The 25505-nt window shown below is 37.9% G+C and overlaps 1 protein-coding gene across 1 annotated transcript in view; it reads left to right on the top strand.

Moving 5' to 3' along the window:
* The window catches only part of LOC115291690 (E3 ubiquitin-protein ligase MARCH1), a 336178-nt gene that overhangs the window by 250456 nt on the left and 60217 nt on the right, over positions 1–25505 (top strand). Inside the window, exon 4 of the mRNA XM_029939232.1 lies at positions 1919–1998. Coding sequence (XP_029795092.1) covers positions 1919–1998 — 80 coding nt within the window. The remainder of the gene's footprint in view (positions 1–1918; positions 1999–25505) is intronic.

Genomic DNA, 25505 nt, shown 5'->3' on the forward strand with positions numbered 1-25505 from the left:
TCCTGCTTGCCTTTAAGATTAGCTCTGGCCTCATCTCCTATTGTTTCTCCATAGTTTCCTTTGGCTAATGTGACAAATTGCCACAAACTTGTTGAATTAAAACAGCACAATTCTATTGTCTTATGGTTTTGGAGGTCAGAAGTCAAACATGGGTCTCACTGAGCTAAAACTGAGGTGTCAGTAGGGCTGCATCTTCAGGAGGGTCTTGGGAAGGGCCCATTTTCTAGCCTTTGCCAGCTTCTAGAAGCCAATTGCATCCTTGGTCAGGGCCCCCTCCCTCTGTCTTCAAAGGTCAAAAGTGTAGCATCTTCCTTCCTCTCTGACCTCTGCTCCCATCCTTCCATCTTCCATCTCTGCCCCTAACATTCTGTCTCTGCCCCTAACTCACATAAAGACCCTTGTTTTTGCAGTGGGCCCATCAAGATAATCCAGGATGACCTCCCCATCTCACTACCCTTAACTTAATCATATCAGCAAAGTCACTCCTGTCATGTAAGGAAACATAATCAGAAATCCCAGGGATTGGGGTGTTGACATCTTGGGGCAGGTGAGGGGATGGGGGGAGCAGAGGGCAGAATTATTCAGCCTATCATGCCTCCTCTTGAAAGCTATTGAGTTCAATTTTGGGTTTTAGAAATAGTTTATCTTTCTCTGGACCCTACAACTGTCTATCTCTAATATGGGAATTCTTAGAGCCACTTTGAAATTTAGAGTTAATCTTTCTACCTTCACTGTTATTTCTTGATGTAAAAACTGTATTTCATCTGTGCGGTCATACTGGTCTAAATTTGGACGTAGGCCTCCTCCCTTTGTTTCCTCCTGTGTAAAGGAGAAGTGCATTACAAGGTGGGTAAGAGAACAAATGTGAGAGCAAGATTCCTCGTCCCAAACCTCTGCCCTAGCACTTAATTATATGAAGCAGTACCAGTTTTTCAGTTTTCTTATCGATAACATGGAAATTTATGAGCATTAACTAATGGACACATGAAAATTACTTAGAACAGTGATTGTTCTAAAATTACTTAGAACATAGTATTGACTTAAAACTGTTAGTTGTTATTATCTTCCATGTGTGAGATTATAATAAAGATTTAGGGAACAGTTGATAAAGCCACAGCACAATGCCTGGCACACAGCAAATTTTCAATTCCTCCTACCTTTTGATTGATCATCATCATCGGTATTAAATATGAATTTAAAAGGTCAAATTTAGTTAAGAAAATGCTGTGTTTCAAAGGTAAGAGTTTGGTGAAATGTGCTCAACTTTGGGCTAACAATCTGAATTTTTTAAGGCTCTATGATCCTCAGGTTTAAGATGGCCACAGGGATAAAAGGTACAAAAGGTCAATAGTGGTGTGATGGACAGATTTTATTAGTTTCAGTGATGAAATAATAATAGTAACAACTATAGGTTTTTTTAATATTACAAACTGTTTTCAAATATATTAGCTTATGGGGACTTGATGTAACTTAATGGTAATTCCAGACGGTATCTAGCAGTCTAAGGGCTATTTGATTATTTAGGTTTCCCAGCTTGGTATCATTTTTGTCACCCAATAGCCTTTATGTCCTTTGTATGATGGGATATTCAAGTGTTACCCACTGCTTCCAAGGCAAATTGAGCCATTCCATTCAAATGTTTACAGTAAATAGAACAGAAACTTGTGGAATCGTCTTCCTCTCTCATAAATGAAGCAACAGCAAAGTGGTACAGCATCTCAGCTGTTCCAAGTTCCTCAAATAAGTTTTACTTTTGCAAAACGAACCCTCTAACTTCCTATGTGTTGTGAGCTGCGTTATGAGCAACATGACCGGCAGCCACGTTTGCTGCAATTTTTTAAATATGTGGAAAAAAAGCAAGATATCGACCATGTATTACCTTAACCAAGATGCCAAATTATCTAACTTGTTTCTCCAGGCAAGCAGTCCAACAACAGGGACAGCTCCCAGGAGCCAGTCAAGGTTGTCTGTCTGTCCATCCACTCAGGACATCTGCAGGTAAGTGCTCAGCAAATGATCCTATTTAAATATGTTTTAGACCAATGCCGTGTATTCTTCTCCTGTGTTCTGAGACTGTGTGGCTCTTGCTTCTGCCTTGCATTGTCCATGGACAATTTATACTGGTTTAATTTTCCCCCCTTCAGTGCATTTTCTTCATTTGGTCTTTATTTACCAACTTCTGGTCCATGTTATCATTTTCATCATTCTCTCTCTCTCTGTTTTCCCATGGCTTTCCTCTCCTTTCCCATCTCCCATCCTTTGCCTGCTGCTTTGTCTAGATCTGCCATCTTGCATGACATGTCAGAAGATGCATTTGAGCAATGCACCCCTGTCGTGGTGCTCAGCCCTGCTAGGAAGGAGTCTGGTAAGAAATCAGTAAAACAGAGGCCTAGGAGGAGGAGGAGGGCCTCTGAGAGATATGAGCATGCAGAAGAACAAGCAAAAGGGAGAAGAAATGATTTTCACCTCCAGATCATAAGCCCCAGATGGAGTGAGCTTTACACAGATTCTTCAGATTCCTCTTCCATGGACGAAACTCACTGGATTCAGGCAAAAAGAAGAGCCCAAGTTAAATTCCGACTGTCCCGAAGAAGAAGGAGAAATAACCAACCATGTGGAAACCTGGATGGGTCTTCTGCTCCTAATGGAATGGATCCAGTAGATTTGGAATCCAAAGGTAAAAAGCAACAAGAGCCGGTTGAATGTGAGAGTTGCTCTTTACATCTCTGCAGAGGAAAAGGCACGAGGTACCAAGAATGCAGTCTTTCCCTGCCAAGAGGATCCTTTGAGATCACGAGATCCTCAAGGAAGCTCAAGGAAAACAAAGGCAGATACCACCACAGGGACCAGCAGCTCTTGCATAGTCCTGGGCAGTATGAAGCCATCAAGAAAGGACTTTCAGAAGCAGACTCTACCGCTGAAATATTGGCAGTTGCAGAAGGCAGCAAGTGTGTGGATGTTGCCGGGTTCCAGGTGAATAACTCTGTGCAGAAGTCTCCTGCCACCTACCATGACAAGTCTGATAATTTAAAAATATGCAGGTCAGTCACTATAGAGAAAGACTTGATGCCATCCACATACGTTTCTTCCCACTGTGAGTTAGGTGTGTGTTTGACACCTACCCTCAAAACAACATTTTTTCATACTATTATCTGCCTGACTGGACATAAGGTAATAAAACAGGAAAAGGTGTGCCTGAGAAGAATATGGAGGTATCCAGGGGTTTGAAAGCTATTCTAGAATAGAATTAGATTTCCCCTTTCCCCTTCCCTTAATTGGATAATGATTGATCCTCTTAAATGAATTGGCAAACAGTTGGGTCTGGTACCCATTTTACTTAAGATGAGACAAGTGGCATAAATATGAGTGAGAGTGTGTGAAATGTGAAGTCCATTAATGCAAATTTGGTGAACTGTTAGCATCCTGATGGAAAGATATTTAAGACTTGGGTATTTTAAGGTCAGATTTTTGAATGAGAAAAATCTCTACAGTTGGTGCTAATTTGTTCTCCAATTGTCTGACTCAGCAGGGTAATTCAAGACTGAAAGGACACAGAAACAGGTCATGGACATATCAGTGGGGGTGCTGGAGCCTTCAGGGAAGGAGAACATATTAACTTTAGTGATAATCATGTACTAAAAGGTTTCAACATGTAGACATTTCATATCCATGAGACGTCTTTCTCCCACTTTTTATCCATCCATATGCATTTTCAGAATAACTTAATGTGAATAAGAATTATATGAATTTCCATGCTGGTATGCACGAATCAGATAATTTTAAACAAAACAGAGAGTTTTACATTTTCACGTTATACCCAGTCATTTAAATTGGTTAGATTCTGTTTGGGAGCAAATGAAGTTTTGTTGCATAATGCTTAGCTGTTTGGGCTCATTTTATGAAAGTCCAAGTTGCTTTAGAAAATTTGTGTATGTGTGTGTGTTTCATGTGAATCACATGACCCAGAAAATGCTGCCCATGCCCGTTCAAGAAAGGACAAGGGGAATTAAGCTCTGGATGTAAATAATATTATAATAGTTTGTTTCTCTGAAGGTTTTATAAGATATTCATAAAATGTCCATTCATGGATTCATTCAAGCATCTGTGATACGTCAATTCTAGGCATTAAAAATATTACCGTACTTGTGCAGTCTCTCACATCTTAGAGCTTACAGTCTAATGGGAAACACGGGAACACAACAATTTCACAGCTGACGTATAATTACAATTGTGATAAGGAAGGAAGCTTTACCTACTCTGCAAGATTAGAGAAAAACTCTTTTAAGGAGGTGACAAACTGACTGAGGCTCAAAGGATGACAGGAATTGATCAAGGAAAGAAACAGGGAAGACCATCCAGGCAGAAGGTGGCACTACACAAAGCCAGGAGTTGGGAAGGAGTTTAGCAATCCAGGGAACTGAAAGTGGGCTCCTGTGGCTGGACTGTGGTGAAGGAGGGGATGGGTGGTGCAGAGGAGGGAAGAGAGGTGGAGAGGGCCGTGTAAACCATGCTCAGAGACTTGAAAGAAGTGACACCATTTGATTTATATATTGATGTAAGTTTCTTACAATCCTTTGAATATGATTTAAGTGAGACTTTGCTAAAGTGTTGGAGGATGGAAGAAAACACTATTTCTAGTCTAAACTAAGAACTCCCCACTTACAACCTCTGTTGTCATTCCCCAAATCTACTTCCAGCATAATTTAATGAAAGTCAGTAAAAGAAGCTAGTTGTAGGCCTAATGGTAAGTGGAGAAAAAAGTAATGCTGGCAATTAAAGTCATAGTGGCTGGTTCTCCTAACTTAAAAGCACTACTCTAAAGGAACATTTTCAAAGACAAGATATTTAATTTAGACTTCTACTAATGAAAGTAAGATTGATGGGCCTATAGTTATGATTTCTTGCTGTGAGTTATCATCAAAATATACCCACTAAGCAAACACTAGGGCTGCATATTATACTAGATGCTGAAGGCAAAATGCAACAAAAGACTTGATTCTTTCCTTCAGTGGCCTATTATCTAGTGGGAGAAATTAAACACATATGTGAAAAGATGCAAATTCAAGATAGTACAGGGTGAATTACAAAAAGAAGAAGGAATACTGCAGAAATTTGAAGAAAGAAAACATTTTGAGAGCTGGAACAATCTGTAAAGCCCATAAGAGGTGGGATTGGGACCAAGAAAGGTAGAATTAGATTGGCAGAGATGTACGGATGGGCATTCCGGGCATTCAGTGCAGGGGAAATATCATGAGCCCAGACAGAGATGAGGGAATGTCACTGTGCACTGAAGAATTTAGTGTGAATTTATATGACTAGGTTGGAGTTTATATAGATAGATAACAACTAAAACAAACAAAAAGAATTTGTAGAGAAAACATGCATATGTTTCCAAAGAGTTTAACTGTGTTCTGCACATCTTTGTTCTCAAACTTTCTCGATGAGCCTTTTGGTACCAAAGAGCCTGCTCAAAAACTGAGAACAGATCAAGGAGACTGTGCTCCGGTTAGCCTATCTTCAATCAGAGAATCTTCATGATTATCTCTTGTATATAATGGGGTTCTATATAATATCCCTTTAAGAAAAACAAATTTCACTGTAAAAAATAATACGGAACAACCTTTGCTAAATAAATAGGCCTGATGAAGAAAAGCATATACAGAGTAAGCCCAGTGTCCCGGGAGATGTATTGGGAAAGGAACCGAGATTTAGGAGAACAAGTTATAATAGGGTAGATGTATCCTTTGAGGTGAGTAGCATTAGGATGATCAAGAGTAATGAAGGGGAGAAACAGATGGCATACTGGCACTCCACTGGATGAAAGGAAACAATCTTGGTGCTTGGACTTGGTGAGAGCATAAGATAAAGAAGTCAAGGATGACTCCAAACGTTGGAACTTGGGAGACAGTAAATGCTGATGTTAAAGTAAAGGGAGAAGAGGTCAGAGGCAAGCTGGTTTTGAAAAGACATGAGTTCAGTTACAGGCAGGCTGTTTGTGGTTGCGATGACACTGCGGGTCCGCTCTCCAGCATGATATGAGACATGTCAGGGAAAGGTAGGAGAGCATCATGGCTGGTTCTGTATAATTTTTCAAGCATTAGTGAACTATACAGAGATCAACACTAAACAATTGCATATTTGTAACTGTCATTAATGTGATGTATTAGCATAGCACAGGGCAATAGCACAAAGATCCTAAAAATGAAAATCTTCTCAAAGCCAGGGAGGACATATAGATTTGGGTATCATTTTCAGACAGGTAACTGTGATGTCTGGGAAGTGAATGATATCTCTAAATGCACTCATCTGCAGGAAAAGGGCCTCCAGACAGACCCCGCCTGAGCACCAGGGTCCTCTGTGCAAGGGAGAGAAGCAGCAATTGCCTGTGAACTTGCAGTCTTGCTGCTTCAGACACGCATGAGCAGAACCAGCCTCAGCCACAACCACAAAGCAGAAGAAGCTCCTAAACCCTTCCTCCTTTTCTGTTCCTGGCATTTGGTCCCCATGTAGATGCCCTACCCTCTTTCCCACCCTCACTGAAGCTTTATTCAGAGGAGGTTTCTCTATTAGCCAATTACCACGTACAGGGAATTGAAGTCATCATGCTATCACACCCATAGCCGTGCAGTGGGAAAGGCTTTGCCTTTTTCATACAAAAAATTTTTTTAAGTTTTTAAAACGTGGATTAGAGCATGTTAGCCAATATTTAAAGCTTTTCAATGACCTCTTAATTGCCCTCAGTGGCAAGTTCAAAATTTTTAATAGGATTTACAACTCCCTGCATGATCTAGCTATCAAATCTGCCTCTCCAGCTTCAACACCCATCATTAATGAAGACTTGTTCCTTCTGGTCTGTCTTCAGTCCCCTGAAAGTGCCCAGGCCTGTCCCTTTAAGGGCTTAAAATGTCTTCACAGCACCCCTCTGCCCTTCACCAGACTACATCCTAGTCATTCCTTTTTAGTTGAAATGTAATTTCTTTAGGGACACCTTCATGATTCTCTAAGCAACACTAAGTCCCCTGGGAGTCACTTTTGACTCCCATGGCATAATTTTTAATTGCTAACATGTAGGTATTTTTAAGATTGGCTGTTTCAGATTTGTTCCAGTGTCCACAGTACCTGGAACAGTCCCTGGCAGATAGAATATATTCAGCATATAGTTTCTGAATGTATAGATTAAGGGAAAATGAATTTTTCTAAGGGAATTATTCTTACACTGTGAAATCATAGCACTAAGTGGTAGTTTACCTCACCTGCTGTGGAACCAACATACAAAGAAAAAAACTACACCAGCAGTCCTCAAACCTTAGTGGACATTAGCATGGACCACAAGGCTTATTGAAATACAGATTTTTGGACCCACACCCAGGAGTTTCTGATTCCATTCTCAGGGCTCAGCTCCACGAATTTGCATTTCCGAAATGCTCCGAAGCCATACAAATGTGGTGATCTAAGGGGCCACATTTTGAGAACCACTTCTCTATGCTATGCTTCTCCTGGACCTTAAGTAGGAAGAGAGAAATTGAAAGGATGAATTTGGGAAGATAATTATAGTTTTCTATTGTATTCTATTGAATGCTGACACAAATCAAAAATAGATTACTTTCTTGTTGTTTTTACACTGTCATACCAGTAAGTGCTGGTCCTCTTACTAAAACCATAGGCTTACAAAGTCCCAACTTTACCAGGAACTCAGATGTCATGGTTTGTCTATTGTGTCTCTTCAAACCCACTTCCTCATTGCAACTACTTCCAGTCATATCAGTGCATTCACACATACCCTGAATTTCCAGTTTTTGACTATTTTTCTTCTGCTTTGGTTATATCCAGTCTCTAACCAAAACCCATCATTTATTTCTCCCGAGATTGCTTTGGATCTGTGCCTTCTTTCTCAATACTTATGTCCCCTTTTGACTCTTCTCTACACTTTCATTCTTTCTCCACATTCATTCTTTCGCCTGCTACCTGCTTTGGTCAGGACTCTACTGCCAGATTTAAGTCAACTGAAACCAATTCAAATGAGCTTAAACAAGAAGGGGATGTATTAGCCACAGACATAGGAAATCCAGATTTACAGATGACTTCAGGGACTGCAGAGGCTCAGTGTGGTTCTCTCTTCTCTGTGTTGTTCTCATTTTCCCCAACTGCAGGCAAGCTTCCTCTAGAGAGCAGAGGGAAGAAATGGTGTGGGCAGAGAGAGCTTTTGGCTTGAATCTTACCAGCCTTGATTTAGCAGAAAAGAGAAATGTTCTCTTCAAGCAGTTACATGTAAAATCCCAGGGATAGAATAGAATTAGCCTGCTCTAAGTCACATCCTTGGGTTAATCACGGTCACCAGGTGCATTGGGCCTTATGCTTGGACAAAGTCCTTGGGTGGGAAGCTTGGACTTAAATGCAACCCCTCCAGACCCTGGTGAATTGGGGAAGAGACATTTCATTAACAAAAAGAACAGCATCAGTTCCAGAAAAAGTGGAAAGAGAATTGTAAGCAGGAAAAAAACAAGACAGTAGCATTCAAATGCCATCCAGTGCAGTTGTCCCCTTTCCCAGTGTCTTTCTCTTCCTCTCCAAATGCCCATATTTTGATGTGCTTCAATATTCATCTCATTTTTATCCACTACATGAGGCTTTCCCAAACTATTCTGGTCAACAGTGATCTTTTCTTTCTTCAAGTTCCCACAACCTTTTGTAGTCAGTAGCACTTAATTTAGTATTCCCTTCTTTTCTTTATTTTTATGTTTATTTATTTATTTTGAGAGAGAGAGAGAGAGAGAGAGAGAGAGAGAGACCCAAGCAGGGTCCATGCTGTCAGTGCAGAGCCCAACACACATGGGGCTAGAACTCGTGAACTGTGAGATCATGACCTGAGCCAAAATCAAGAGTTGCACACTTAATCAACTGAGCCACACAGGCACTTTAATATTCCTTTATTTTCTAAAAATTCTCTTTTTCTTCTAAAATAAGCCTCTTGAATAAGAATTATGTCTTATATCTATTTTGTGCTCTCCACAGTACTCAGAATAATTCTGGAATTCAGCAATTGCTCAAATAGAATCCTCAGAATGACTTTGAAATCAGTGAATGCTAAAGGAGATTCAGAAACCATGGGGAACAATGGGAATTGGGTGGCACAAGGTAAAACAAGATATATTTAATCCCATCAATGGTTTATTTAAGAGAGGAAGAGAGCCCAAAAGTAAATAACTTTTCCTAATGTTCTAGTCTAGCATTGGTTAGACGAAAAGTTCGAAGGTATAGTTTATATTGTTTTACCATAGTCTTCATTATGCATACTCTCATTTTTTCTTTAAGAAAAAATTTTTTTGAAGTTTACTAAGTTTGAGAGACAGCGAGCAGGGGAGGGGCAGAGAGAAGGGAAGAGAATGAATCCCAACCAAGCCCTGCACTGTCAGGACAGAACCTAATGCAGGGCTTGAACTCAGGAACTATGAGTTCATGACCTGAGCCAAAACCAAGAGTCAGATGCTTAACCAACTGAGCCCCTCATCTTTATGAAAAATTTTATACAAAATGAAAAAATGGTAAAAATAGTCTATTTTTGACTTGTTTAATTCTTGCAGTTTGCAATACTTTTAAGCCAGGCATGGGAAAATGGAAAGAGAACATTTTTAAAACTCAGGTTTTCGTAGCAGAAAACCACTTTCTGAGAACAATATAGTCATGCTTTTGGACAAAGCACTAGCATTTATAAGATTGATTTAGATAATTTTTTAATAATAGGTCTGAGCTCCTCAGAGAATTGTGCTTAAAATGGACTGTTTTCATCCCAGCCATCATATCTGGGTACTCATTTATTCCTTCATTCACACAGTAAACACCTAGTTATTGGGAATTTACTCTGTATAAAAGCAACATTCTAGAAGCTGGAAATACAGTGGAAAATATAATAGTGGTCCCATCCCCTATCAACTTACATTCCAGCTGGTGAAGCAAATAATTACACAGGCAAATGTGAAAAAGAATTCCATGAATGAAGCTAAGGGAACACATTACATCTAGTAGAACAAAGCAGGTTTCCCTGAGAAACTATTAATTAAGAATGAATCCAAGGGAGAGTAGGTTAAGAGAAGAAATAACCTGTTCTAGAAGAAGGATATGGCATATGTGACCACCCAGATAGAGGGAGATAGGGCCTAAAGGATTTCAATGTAGCCTAGCATCAAGGAGGAGGAGGGGAATGGTAGCCAACCATGGAGTTCTTTATCAACCGCAGATAGGAGTTTGGACTGTGTTTTAATGACAAGGATAAATTTCTGTAGAATTTTAAGGAAAAGAATGACACTGTCACTTTAGTGTTCTAGAAGATCACTCAAGCTGCTTTTGGAAAATAGACTGGAGAGGGCAAGGCTGAAGAGAAAAAAAACCAGTTAGAGAGACATAGCTGTGGCCCAGGGAATAGTTGGTGGTAACTGTGAGAATAAAAAGTAGATGGATTTTTAAAATATTTTGAAAGTAAATCAAATAGGATTTAATGATAACTCATATATATATATATCTGATTTCAAGTTTCTGATTTAGAAGACTGAGTAGATTATAGCATCCTTTCCTATTGAGAACACACTGCCAGATTTAAAAGAAGATGAGTTCAGTTTTATTCATAATATTTTGAGGCACAAGACAACTATCCAAAGAGAGATATCCAGGAAAGTACAGTAGAGGATTTGCAACTTTACATGAAGAGTAGGAAGTCTTGGGCATATAGGTAGTGATTGTCAAGATCTTCCATGGAAAATCTATAAACTGAGGAGATAATCACATGAAGAACCCTGGGGGATAGCAACATTTAATGGCCCTGAAAGAGGAAAATAATCCAACAGAGAGAAGGAAGAGAATGGCCCAAGAGGCAGATGAAAACCTAGGACCATATAAAGGAAAGAGAAAATGTAATAAATAAGGAGAGAGGTGAATTCAGGGGCCTCTCTTTGTTTTTAATTTAAGAAACTTTGAGCTCAGAGAGAGGAAGAGTGAGTAGTTGACAATGAAGAGAACTGATCAGACTGTTTATTTGTTAAAGCCCCATAGAGAAGATAGGAAAAGATGGAACCCAAAGCCCAAAATAAAGGGATTGCCGTGGCAAGGAAAATAGGTACGATTTTCTTTGCAATAGAAGTAAAAGAGGAAATGACAGATACACGGACAAATGTAGAAACAAGAGTTTCTTTTTGATGGCCTTACAGAGCAAAGGGTTGCCTGCAGGGTCATACATCAGTGAATTTTGAATTTCTGATAACAACGAATAATTTCTCATTGGAGCACACATATACTAAAAAAGTACTCATTGTTTACCTGAAATTCCAATTTAACTGAGCATCTCATGTCATTTTGTTAAGTCTGGCAGTGCTAAGCATAGCAAGGTAGAAAAAGCATTGTTGGATGCCCTGTTGAGGTTCAGAACTATGAGTTTATTTGGCCACAGATGGCAGGAAGTGTAACTTACCTCTGCAGTTCATCATTAAATGTAGACACAATCAAAGAAGGCAATTGAACTTGGATCTAAGCAGTGACATCCCGAAACCTCTAGATTTCACATTTAGCACAGTTTAACATATGTGTCCCCAAGTATCTCCAGATAAGTTTGAAACTGGAAAACAGAGACAAATGGGCTTTACAAAGAAGATTTTTAAAGTAAAATAACACTTCAATTAGTAGTTTTGCTTTCCATATTTATTTAGAGGGGAAAAAAACATACTCCTTTTTATCTTACCCTTTCCAGTAACTTTAATAGCATTGGGAAAACTGGCTTCATAGACTCACAGATCATCTTGGTCACGTTCCAATGTGATCTTTGAAGACCGTTAGAGCATCCGCAAACATCATCTTTGTCTTCCTTGGACACACTGTTTCCTGGGGCAGTCTCTTTCCTTTTAGAATCTCTAATTGTGAAAACACTCTTTCTCATATTTAAGCAGCCTGTATCCTTGTATTTTCTACCTGTTGGTCCTAGATTTATACTCACTCAGTAAATAGATTTTTAAATTTTGTTTATGTATTCTGTTACTTCTTTCTGTTACTTTTTTGTGCCAAAATGAGACTGGCATTTTACTCTATAGTCCATTCCAGGAGTAAAAGATCAGCTGTTCAGAGTTTTCAGTATTTAGGTGATAAAGGTCTCTAAGTGACCTAATGGTAATCATTTATATCCAAGAGGTAACAGACTCTTCAGAAAGTTCATAAATGTATTGTCTTCCATAGGTTTTGCCTTGTTTTTCTGAGTCTTAGAAGAATTAATAATGATCTTTCTCCTGTTCACTTTAATAACAACCGAGTTGGTAGGAAGTACAGAAATGAACACCATCAGTAACCTGTCACATGTGAATGATTGGAATTACTCAACAGAGAGTCACAGCATCTCACTTTCAACTCTCACTTTCTTTCTACTGGGAGGGGTCAAACTTGGAAAAGGTAAAATGCTCTCTCTTTATATATCTGATAGAAAAAATGAGAAAAATGGATGTGTATTACAAATGTATGCATTACTAGTGTGATGGTGTTGTAGAACTAATTTCTCTCTTTGAAATGAATAATTATGTTTATTGTAGTCCTCATCAAAAATTCAGATATAGACTATCTACTTTAGCCTACAGACTTATGGGTTCTCCAACAAAGAAAATGTTAATTAGCAACACAGTCTTACGTTATGAATGTATAGTGCAATTTCACAGTCTTTCAGCATTTATCCAAGTAATTTATATTTTGAATGAACAAAAGCAATGAATTAAGACATTGGTATTTATACATATATACACACATATGAAATTTATGAGAAAAATAACATGAAAGACTTACAGAAATGACCTCTTATACCTTTTTAAAAACATATATTTCCAAGACATACTTTGTTCTTACCAAGGTTGTTTTTGGATTTTTTTTCCTAATTGTTCTCATTTAGGGAGACAGTCTTTCCAGGAGTGAGTGGAATGACAGTATCACCAATAATACTGATTGTCTTAATTGGTAGATCATCAAAAGCCAAGTAGATTTATTAATATTCTTTTAATTTGGCTAAATAGGTCACTCTCATTTTTGGAAATAGCATGTATTCTGTAGGCCGATTATTTAACAAGTTGTGCTTTTAGAAAAAAGAAAAAAATGGACATTTCTCTACCTGTAAAACCAAAAGTAAGTTTGAATATTAAGCAGGAATTTTCCAAGCTTAGAAACTTCAGGCAAAAGTAGATAGAAGTATGGTGGTCCTTCGGACATGTACATAAGTATTCACATATTATAAAGCTGTTTCAACTGTACTATATCTATCTTTTCTTTGTTAATTTCTAAGTTTGTTAAATACCCAATTATATCAAAGTACAAATTACTGAATAAGAAAAAAATCAATTAGGTTTTTGTTTGTTTGTTTGTTTGTTTGATTTTTAGAGAGAAAGTGAAAGACAAAGCATGAGCAGGGGAGAGGGAGGGGGAGAAAGACAGAATCTTAAGTAGGCTCCAAGCTGGTGTGGAGCCCAACAAAGGGCTTGATCTCACCACTGGAGACCATGACCTGAATGAACCAAAATCAATAGATGCTTCACTGACTGAGCCGAACAGGTGCCCCTATCTACTTCTTAATTTAAAAACAATATGTGTTCAGGATTACAGTTATTTGAACTATGAGCCTATGAGCTTTCTTTAAGGAACTCATATTTACTTGGCAAGGTGCAATTTTTTCTGGAAGGAAGGAAGAAAAAATAGAGAGAGGGAGGAAGGAAGGAAGGGAAGAAAGAAGGAAGGAGGGAAGGAAGGGGAAGGAGGGAGGAAAAAGAAAGGAAGGAAAAACAGAAAATAAAAAGGAAAAAAGCAGTACCCTCTGTCTTCTCTCACTTATACAAATTCATTTTAAACATATATATATATATATATATATATATATATGCAAACAGAAATAAATATTCATTTTAAATATATATATATATATGCAAACAGAAGATGAACACTGTAATGAATACTATATAAAAAACTGATGAATACTGGGTACAGTGCTTGTTCCACCACCTCATGATTTATATCTGAGAATTTATTTATAGCATGAACATTTCCTCCATTTCTAATTACCATGTTTAGGTTTTCATGTCATTACACATGCATTTCAAACCTTCTGCAACCATCCTCAGGCACAGGCAAATTTAAACACCAGTGTCTAATTGGGTGCAGAAATTAAAATTCCCCTGGCACAACCTGGGTGAGTTGTCTTTGGTTCGTAGCACTCTGACGGCCATAAACTCAGCCTGAAGGTCTCCTTGCCTCCTCCGTCAGATATAAGGAGGACTCCAAGGGTCTATTCGTTCCCCTTCACTCTCCTCCAGGTTTATGCAGAGCTGAGGGTGCCATCATACCATCATACAGGAGCTGCTGTGTTTAGAAAGCTTCTTAAGACAGATTTTACTTTAGACATTATACTACAGACTTTCTTCTTTCCTTCCTGGTTCTCCTACAGGTGATCATGAAACCTCTCTATTTTCTGCCTAACTTGTACCACTTTGCTCTTATTTGGTCTCTCTGAGCCTCACCGTAATAAATGCTGATGCCTTTATTTTATTTTATTTATTTTATATGTTTTTTATTTATTTTTGAGAGACAGAGAGAGACAGAGTGAACAGGGAGAGAGAGAGGGAGATACAGAAACTGAAGCAGGCTCCAGGCTCTGAGCTAGCTGTCAGCTTAGAGCCCGAGGCGGGGCTCAAACCCACGAACTGTGAGATTATGACCTGCGCTGAAGCTGGAAGCTTAACTGACTGAGCCACCCAGGTGCCCCTGATGCCTTTATTTTAAAGGTAGTTTGATCTGAGCTAGCTCATAACCCTCATAGGGTGTAACCAAATCAAAGCATTTTGCCACTGTATAAGATAGTAACAATGGAGAAAACACAGGCAGAATATAGGAAGAAAAGTAAATAACTAGAATGAAATAGAAGTCACATACACTGTCAGAATGTTCCATGAATGAGAGGAGTCTTGGTTTGAAAGCCTCAAAATTCTACCAGTTCAGGCTAGGAAGAACTAAAAAGATCACTTCAACCAGTGGTTCTCAATCTAGGCTATGTGTTAGATTCACCTAGGAAGTTAAAAAACAAAAAATGTTCCTGCCCCAACCCCATCCAGAGCCCCCTGGAAAAAATATCTCAACATGGGTATGTTTCTCAAAGCAATCCAGATTACTCTAATGAGAAGCCAGGGTTGAGAGTCACTGATTTTTTTTAACCCAATCTCAGGTGAACAAACTGATGCCCAGAAGATATGTATATTGCAAGAACCGTACTCTGGGCAGCAGGTTCACTTGGCAACACTTCTATAACCCGGAAACACTAGAATGGAGCCTGGAGAGGAACAACTGGTACAGATTATTTCCCTTCAGCTCTTGAGACCATTTGGGAGAGTGATTCTTACCCTTGAGAAGTTTATTGGGAGAAATAGAAGACACAGCTGCTTTTTACAATGTTCTTCTTGGATCAGACCTCAAATTTCTCATCTAGTTGCAATTCACTTTCAAATGACACTGTAGAAAAAGCAAACAAACAAACAACTAAATCCATGGCTCTCAAAATATAGCCCCTGCCCCGCTGGCAACAGAATCACATGGGAACTTGTTAAAATGCAAATTATCAGATCCCAACTCTGAGCTACTGAATCAGAAACTCTGGGAGTAAGTCCTGGCTATTCAGTTTAACTGGACCTCTGTGTGGTTCTGATGCACACCAAAGTTTGAAAACCACTGAAGTAGCACCTGCAGATGAGAAAGAAAACAGGCAATCGTAATACAGGCGTTCATGCTGCAACGGGTAAAAAGGGGGAGCTTTAGACTATAAGGAAACGGAGCCTGATACCAAGTATGTACATGAGGGACAGGAAAACACAAAACAAATAAAGGACATAGATATATGCTTGTATTTGATTATCTTCTTTTTCCTTTTTCAAGGGTATAGATATACGTTTGTGTTTATTTTTCCTTTCTTTAATGACTTAACATACTGTGTATAGATATATGTGTATGTGTGCACTGTGTGTCTGTATATACACACATATACATACACATACACTCCGAAAGGATAAATTAGGAAATTGAGAAGATCAGGACACATGAAAATAAGGATACTAAAATAAAGATACTAATGGGGCGCCTGGGTGGCTCAGTCGGTTAAGCGTCCAACTTCGGCTCAGGTCATGATCTCACGGTTCGTGGGTTCGAGCCCCGCGTCGGGCTCTGTGCTGACCGCTAGCTCAGAGCCTGGAGCCTGTCTTCAGATCCTGTGACTCCTTCTCTCTCTGACCCTCCCCTGCTCACACTCTCTCTCTCTCAAAAATAAATAAAAACATTAGAAAATTTAAAAAAAAAGATACTAAATCAACAAAAATGCATATATGGAGATTTACTACAAACAAGTTTCATAGGCAGAGTGGCTATAGCAAAGAAAGAAGTTTCACAGAAAAGCACACCAAGTGTCCAGATGAAACACAGCTTTTGCCAGTAATGAAGAATGACTAAGCAACATTTATTGCAGGAGCCCTTAAACTAGAACATTTCATGTAGTGGATGGCACCCATGGCTACCTCCATGTGATGAACACAGTCCACAGAGGTCCGCTCCTTTAACAGTGAGGGTTGGCACAGAACAGGGTTAAGGTTTTATCCTACTACTAGAGAGCTATGCTAAGTGCTTAGAAGGATGACTTCTCCAGCTTCAAAACTCAAGGACACACTTAGTATTTGTGGGAAAAGAAATGTCATAGAAGCAAATGTATCTATCCACTGGCAGCTGACACTTTTTCGTGATAAATAGCTGAAGATCAATTCTCTCTTGTTTAAGTGCTTAATTTCCCAAGACATATAATAACTTAAACATCCTTGCAAGGATGATTTTTAAAGTTATATCATGACTTTGACTATATAAGAAATACAAAGATAGATCATAAAAGTCATGACTTACATTTTTTTAAAACATTTTGCATCATCTACTACTACATACTATAGTATGTCATTAATGGAGAAGAGAAAAGTTTGGGGTAAAATTATATGAAATTTTCTTAAGAACTTTAAGAATAGAAAAAAAAACAATATGTGCTTCTTCTTCTATACCACCTTCACTCACCTTCCCAAATACTGAGCTAATATGACCAAGCACAACTGTAGGTTGATGCCACCCACCCAGTTAAAAGAGCATTTGTGCCAATTTCTCACCTGATCTCAAAACCATATTTTTCATCATCCGTTGGGAGACATCATAGCCCAAATTCTACTCTGTGCAAAAATAAGGCTCACAAGTGTGCATAAGTTTTGTAGCTTCTCATTCCTTTGCAAGTGATAAGTTTGCATGAAGATTAACTTTCAATATATTTATCATAGTGATATGATGAGCAATGTAAATGGGCTTTTTTGCCTACATGTGCAATGATTTCATTCCCCTACTTTTTGTCAAATGCCATTAAGGGATCAAGTGCGGAAATTGACAAACTTTGTGACTAACTAATATAATGTGAATCTTCGTTATGATATGAAATATATGTACTTATGTTTATAACATACATATGTAATAGATCTATAATCTATAAAAGGTAAAGCTGTTACAATTGCATTCAAGTAGAATGCTATTTTTATGAAGTCCAATTAAAAATATTAGTTTGTATTCATGATGTACTTCTTTAAAGAATAGCCACATTAAGTCACATATTTGAAAATTAAAATATAATTTGAAAACAAAAAGCAGCTTTCATTACAATGACAGTAAAAAAGAGGTTTGTAAGTATCAAGCCCCAAGTTTTATCTTCTTTCCTGCTATGTGCATCAAATAAAAAAATTTAAAAAAAAAAGATAAAATCTCCATCAACATCAAGAAAGCAGAGGAATGTGACTGGTGTCATATTATTTGTCGGCTATACATCATCCAAAACTAAGATAAACTGGGAGTTAGTCCTGGCAACGATCCACTTTATTTATCTCACATCATGTTTAGTGCAATACCGTACTCAAGGCTTTTACTTCTGCGCTTGCGTGTTTGCATTTATGTTTTTCACTTTTGTAGTTTGCGCATGAAAAGAGTTCTTTTTCATCAAAAGCCTTGTGGAAGTTATACATTTCACTTTTTTTATATAGTCTTTGTATTCACATAAAGACAGCTACTTCAGAGACATTTTAAAAGGCAAAGAAAATAGAGAAGAGATATACAAAATGATTGCATCTGGCATACATAATTAATGAAATTCATTATGATTATACTGAGTGTGGAGGAAAAATGATATCAATTTATCAGTTAGATTTTGTTGTGGTGAAAAGTGCTGTTCAAAAAGATGAAAAGGTGATGAAGTCACAGGAATACAAAACAAAGGCCAGGCACTGAGAAAGACTCCACGGACAGTGATGCGTATTGAGAAAGTTGAAACATCCACATGTCCATGCAGGTGAAAATGCGGATGATCGAGCTGGAGAGACCCCTTTCAGCAAACAACAGGGTAAATTGGTTTTAGCCTCTAAGGAACTGAAGCAGAATTACCATGTACAGAAGTGGAATGCCTGAATACACACACTTGCATAGATCATAGATGTATACCATAGCTGCATAAGGTATCAAGTTTTATATATTTAGAATTCAGATAATACAAGACATCTGTGGTATGGGTGTGTATGTGTGGAGGGGAGATGAGGGACAAATTTTTCTTAACACTTTCTGTCCTTCAAATGAATACATATATTGGATATACAATGGAGACTCTCACTGATAGAGTTAGCACCTGCAAGTTTGTATTTCCTTTAAAATATAAATGACTGCAAGTGAAAATCCTTTGGTTGCTACATAACCACCAAAATGTTACAAGGGCTGCTCCTAGAGAGAGACACACACCAAGAAACAGACTCTTAACTATAGCGGAACAAACTGATTGTTACCAGAGGGGAGGTGGGTGGGCAGGTGGAAGAAATAGGGAAAGTAGATTAAGCGTACACTTATCATTATGAGCACTGAGTGATGTGTAGATGTTGAATCTCTATACTGTACACCTGAAACTGATATAACACTGTATGTTAACTTTACTGGAATTAAAATTAAAAATCTTAAAAAGTGAAAAAAATAAAATAATGAGATTTTTAAGCTTTTTATAAGGAAAAAGAGTGGCTGCTTCTGAAGCTGAACAGGAAGAGAACAGGCAAGCAATCGGCATTTACTGCTAACGAGACATAACTTCTCCAAATTCTTCAAGTATATATTCATGAATTTGTCAACTTACTAGAGAATGAGAAAAAGTTGAAGTAGAATTGGAAAATTATTCTTAAGCTTTTATATTTTTTGTTTATTTTAGTATTTGTTATAGTGATTATCACAGTAGTTGTGGTTATTGTAAAGAAAATTAAAAACAGAGAAAAATACTTCGATTTACATTTAATTACCTGGTGGATCACCTGAGTGGCTCAGTTGGTTGAGCGACTCTTGATTTTGACTCAGGTCATGATCTCATGGTTAGTGGGATAGAGGCCCACATCAGGCCCTGCACTGACAGTGTGAAGCCTGCTTGGGATTCTCCCTCTGGCTGTCTCTCTTGGCCCCTGCCCCTCCCTCTTTCTCTATCTCAAAATAAATAAATAAACATTAAAAAAAATAAACTTAAGGGCACCTGGGTGGCCCAGTCAGTTAAGCATCTAACTTCAGGTCAGGTCATGATCTGGCAGTTTGAGAATTCGAGACCCGTGTCAGGTTCTGTGCTGACAGCTCAGAGCCTGGAGCCTTCTTCCGATTCTGTGTGTGTCTCTCTCTCTGCTCCTTGCCTGCTCACACTGTCTCTCTCTCTCTCTCAAAAATAAACATAAAAAAATTTTAAAAATAAACTTAATTACCTGCCTAGATAATCACTATTTAGGTTTTGATATGTTTAGATATATTTAGATTTGGTATATTTCCTTCTAATCTTTTATGCACATAATTTTTAATAGTATTGTGCTCTTTTCAGTCATTTCTCTACATAACAAGGTATAATGTTCACACACATAACTTTTTTTAAATTTATAGTTTATTGTCAAGTTGGTTTCCATATAACACCCAGTGCTCATCCCCACAAGTGCCCTTCTCCATGACCATCATCCCCTTCCCTTTTCCCCTCCTCCTTCAGCCCTCAGTTTGTTCTCAGTATTCAGGAGTCTCTCATGACTTGCCTCTCTCCTTCTCCCTAACTCTTTTTCCCCCTTCCCTTCCCCATACTTTTGAAAAAAAAAAAAAAACTTATTTTGGTGTAAGTGGAAAAACTCTGTTCTATCAAGATTATGAATAAATACATTTATATGATTTTATTTTTTAAGGCATTTTAATTTGGATCCACAAAATTGTGTTTTCCTTCCTCTGATGGAGAAACAAGTGGTTGGGACAATGAAATGGTATGAGGATAATTCTGGATATACTCTACGCTAGGAAAATTGAATTAAAAAGAGGAAGTAAGAAACCACATTATTAATTATATATTTGTGATTCTACTGCTAGTTGGAAAACCATATTTTAATGTTATTACTATTTGAGCTAATTATTTGTTATTTGTAGTTCTGCTATTTGGAAAAATATCTGTTTTCATTGAAATATCTCAAATCCAAGAAAGAGTCTATGAGAAAGGGTGAAATGGCTTCCTTCTGTTTTTCAAAATGACTGTCCCATACAATGTAATGAAGTTAAAAATTAACTCACAAACATGATGGTTTTTAAGTGATACCTGTGGTGACAAACAAATGCTCAGAAGCCCTGTAGATTAAGCATCTGTCCCAAGAAGCTCTCATTAAAACCCTGAAGTCAGTCTGTCCTTCACTCCCTTTGTCCCACAGCCCACCCCACCTCCTTTATTCAGACTGGTATCTCCTTTACCAACTTGTACAGTATCTAATGCTCTCTTTTCCATTCTCACAACTATGACTCTAGCTCTTTTTACTACTGTTGATTTTGACTATTACAATATTCCCTTCTTTTTCTTTCAGATCTCTGAGGTAACACAGATTAAGCTTCCTAAAGATATTATTTTCTTACTCAAATTTTTTAGTGCGTTCCCACGCCAACTGAAGACACTTAAAATGTTTTTGTGTGTGTGCCTGTGTGTGTGTGTGTGTGTGTGGGTGGGTGGGTGTAGGTGTAGGTGTTAGCAATGGATGAAGGAAATGTATTTGAGACTCTCCATAATCTTATTTTCTTTTTCATCGTGACATCCCACTACAATCCTATCCAACCTTTCATGTTGCTGTCAAACCTATCCACATTTTTTACCTGAGTACCTGGTCAATTCTACTTCCAAACATTCACTGAAAATATCTGCTATATCTGGAGTATCCCAGTAACTGCCATTTTTATCTGCCAACATTCTGCCCAAGCTCCAATTCCAGTTCATATTCTGCGTCTTCCACTGGAGTTTGACCACCCTCCCAACTCACATTCTGTACGTTCTTTCCCTCTCTTACATACAACTGTGCTTGATATGTCACAGATCACATTGCCATTTTCCAGTGTGTAAACTGTCAAAGAATAAGGTCCTTGAACGGTAAAGATTGAGACTTACTCTTGTATAAGTCTATCACAGCACCTTATATATCCTCACACGTAGTGCGTATGCAACAAACTCTTTCTTGAGATAATTAATAAATGAAGAAATGAATGAATAAGTGAATAAATGAATAAAGACTGATTCACTCATTGCATTCAAAGCAGCTGAAACATCAGTATTTTGCCAAGACACGTACTTGCCTGTTTAGAAGACGTCATAATGCAGAAGCTATTTCTAATTCATTCGGTGCATTCTTGGTTATCTGTAAATAAATTACCTGCTCTGTCAATTATCCATGGCAACTTGAGACTTCCCTTGATGTATTGTTCTACTAGATAAACTTACTGAGTGGACAGAAAATGGAAGGAAGTTATGGTTGAGAACGAGGTTATGAGCGTTCAGACACTTAGCAATCACAAAGAAAGTGCTATCACAAAATCAATTTGTTCGGGGGGGGGGTTGATTTTTTTACAAAATCAATTTGAATTAAGAATCTCTGCCAGATACAAAAAATAAAAAGACTAAAAAGTTATAATCATAATTTTTCTACTAGTTCTGTCATTATGTATGTACAAAATCTCTACTGTGTATCTGAGCAAATGTTGTCCCTTTGGTTACATCTACACAGAAGGCAAATAAGCATGAATTATCTGATCTTTAGATTTTCCTGTCACATCAATGCATGCAGCTGATAACTTTAAGAATATCTGCTTAGGAATATCTCTAGTTTAATTTTATCAGTCTTACAAACAAGCCCAAAAAAGATCTCAAAACTGAGTTATAAAATGAATATTTGTGACATGTGTGAGAATGTAGAGAAAAATCATTACATCAGTATGCTTATTCAACATTTATTATCTATCTATTCATCTGTATGTCACCAAAATTATAAGGTAGGATCTGAAAAGATACATACTACTGGGGAAAAATCACTTCCTTTACCCGGAAGCAGATTGTACTCTGAGCTCAACATAGGGCAACAAAGTGACAGTTAACAGAAGAGGGATTATCCCAAAAGGCACGCTCCATCTTTAGGTGTCTCCTGACTTGGAAGATCTGGACAGTTTGAATGGATCCTAAAACTACTGAGAAACTCTATTCTGTTGTTGGGTACACTTGGGGCTGGGACTCTTGGGACCATATATGCCTGTACATGGCAGAAGAATCTAATGTACTCCAAGAACCCATGGAAACCTCCCAGAAAGTCCTCAAAAAGGACCTAGCCCACTATGAAACTAAATCACTAGACTATACATGATAGAGGAGTCCTTAAGAGAATCCGCAGACCCAATCAGAGTTTAAACTCTTAGTATCAATAAGATCAAATCATCACCAGAGGTGATGACAGCTACAGGAAGAGCAATTCAAATAGAATCTTCCTAACCCATTGCAGCTCACACAACTGAAATACCAATAAATTCAAATAAGAACTGGCCTCCCTGCTTCCATTATTGGTGATGGAAGGTGATCATTATCTTCTCCACCGTTTTCCAGCAGTGTGATACCTGGTGGGAAGAAAATGTGGCTGGTTAGTTGCAACTTTGTATCAGCTCTGGGATCAAGTTAGGAACCAGGGACATTGCTATGTCACTGCTCAGACTACAGCTCTGCAGATGGTCTGAGGTTTTGAACAACTCAGTGATGACAAATTAGGGCGTGAAATTAAACTCAGGAAGTCATGCTACATACCAAGTGTTTCTGAGTTGAAAATATCCCTTTCAGAAAACCAAACACTTGAAAAAAAATCACTTGTGTGTGAAGAACTATCACTTATCTGGAGATGTCAAGATTGTTGTTAGATTCAGAAAGACCAATCTTATGATTACAAAAACTGTATTAGCTATCTGTAAATATTTTTATTCTTCTGTCATAATTATATGTTTAGAGTTTTCAAGATTTTTTAAATGTTTTAATGTTTATTTATTTTTGAGAGAGACACAGAGTGTGAGCAGGGGAGGGGTAGAGAGAGAAGGGGACACAGAACCTGAAGCAGGCTCCAGGCTCTGAGCTGTCAGCAAAGAACCCTACACGGGGCTCAAACCCATGAACCATGAGATCATGACCTGAGCCGACTGACCTCAGTGTAATGAACTGAGCCACCCAGACGCCCCAGAGTTTTCAAGATTTTTTAATCTCAGGCTGAATGGTAGCTTATAATATTTCATCTCTGTAAAGAAAATTTTAGAAACCTGAGTTATAAGATTTTTCTTAATTCCAAAAATGTATGCTGATTCCAGATCAATAACAGTTGGTGGAAAGCAGTTGTTAGGAAGAATAATGTTAAATACTGCCCATCTTCTCTGCTTATTAAGTAAGAGTTACTTCTCTTTTCTACTGCAGATGAGTTTGCTTGACTTCCTCTGATGCTCACATAGGATATAAAATTGGTTCACCTCAGTTTAGTTCCTCAAATGAAAAATAGGAGTGCATGGTATATAAAGGATAATACATTTCTCACTTTCATTATAAGTGATTTTCCCGAAACATAAACAGAACACTGGTAGTTGGCAACAAGTTCTGAGAATTGCTAAATCATCTCACTAAACTATCTTTTTTGGTCTCTGCTCTATACATGTTTTGTTTTTCTGTTTTTTGTTTTTTTCTGCTCTGTACACATTTAAATATGGCTTAATGTATAGTGTTCCCAGTCCCTTTCTGGTCTAGTAATTAACCTTCTTTACCCTGACTTTTCACATGGTCTTCACTTAAATTGCTCTTAATATTATGCTATTCTTTCTGCACAAAGAAAATCCTGCCCTCAAAAATGAATAAGCAGGAATTTATTTAGTCATAATATCAGAGCTTGCATCAATGAGATAATTAACAAACACCAAAGACCAGATCTGTGCAGTGTGGGATTTAAGGGCAATAAAACCCCAAGAATGGAAGGAGCATTTTAAGGAAAGAAAATCTAGAGGCTGTCTCATTAAGGGTATACGTGTTAGAATAGCTTCAATGTAGGTGAGGTTTTATCAAGAGGGGAGGATATCACAGTTATGAGATCATATTTGAGGAAATTTTCAGAGGCAGATATTCCCAGAATGCAATAATCATCTCAGCATTGAATGAAGAAATATTTAACCTTTATTTATCCCTTTATTTTATCCTTATAAACAGCCCTAATGCACTGATTGTATTTTTAACAACTACACCAGTGTTTCCCAACTTGGTTTTTTAAATCGTGACACACACAGAGCATGGTAACCCTCTGAATCAACAAGGGCTAATGGACATTACAGTACTGTCCTTTCCCTAGCCTCCAGGTTAATAAGAATCAGGATCTTGTCACAGGAGGAACTTATCTGTGGCAAAACCACTTACCAGCTGGTAAATTTTGTATCAGCTGGTAAATTCTGTATCATGCTACCATGCCTGTATATTGGGATTTAGTGGGAAATACAGTAGGATTGGTAAGGTAAGTACAAATTACAGAAGGTCATATAAAAACCACGTGAAGTAATTTGCATTTTATTTGATGCTGATAGAGTTCTTGAAGAGTGACAGTGTTTAAGATCTGAGTAACTATGTTTTGAGAATGATTTGAAAAGGGCAAAGTCTTAAAGGCAGTTCATGTAACTGTTGACAATTCAAAACTACTAGGGAGATAGCAGTAAGGATGAAGAGAAAGAAGATATGGAAAACACTGAGGGAGGGAAAATATTGGCAAGTTGATGACAATTTGAATATAGAATCTAAAGTATATGGGAGTTTCCAAGATAAAGGCAAGCCAAGAACGGGATACTTAAGGAATGGCATCTTTGGGAAGAAAAGCTAGTTTAAGACATGGTGAGATATAGGAAGCATCAAGTGTCTTATTGGGGATGCCACATTAATAGAGTTAGAGGACTAGCTGAAGTTTTTGGTTATTAGAGAAGCAGAGATTGGATTTGGATATAGATTTAAAACCACAAGTCTAGGAGTAATGCTGGAAGATGAAGTATAAAACTCCCAGGGCAAGCAAAGGGGAAATGCTAACCAAGGAGGGAGGGAGGAGAAATCA

Source organism: Suricata suricatta, chromosome 1 (genome assembly GCF_006229205.1).
Source record: "Suricata suricatta isolate VVHF042 chromosome 1, meerkat_22Aug2017_6uvM2_HiC, whole genome shotgun sequence".
Classification (NCBI taxonomy): domain Eukaryota; kingdom Metazoa; phylum Chordata; class Mammalia; order Carnivora; family Herpestidae; genus Suricata; species Suricata suricatta.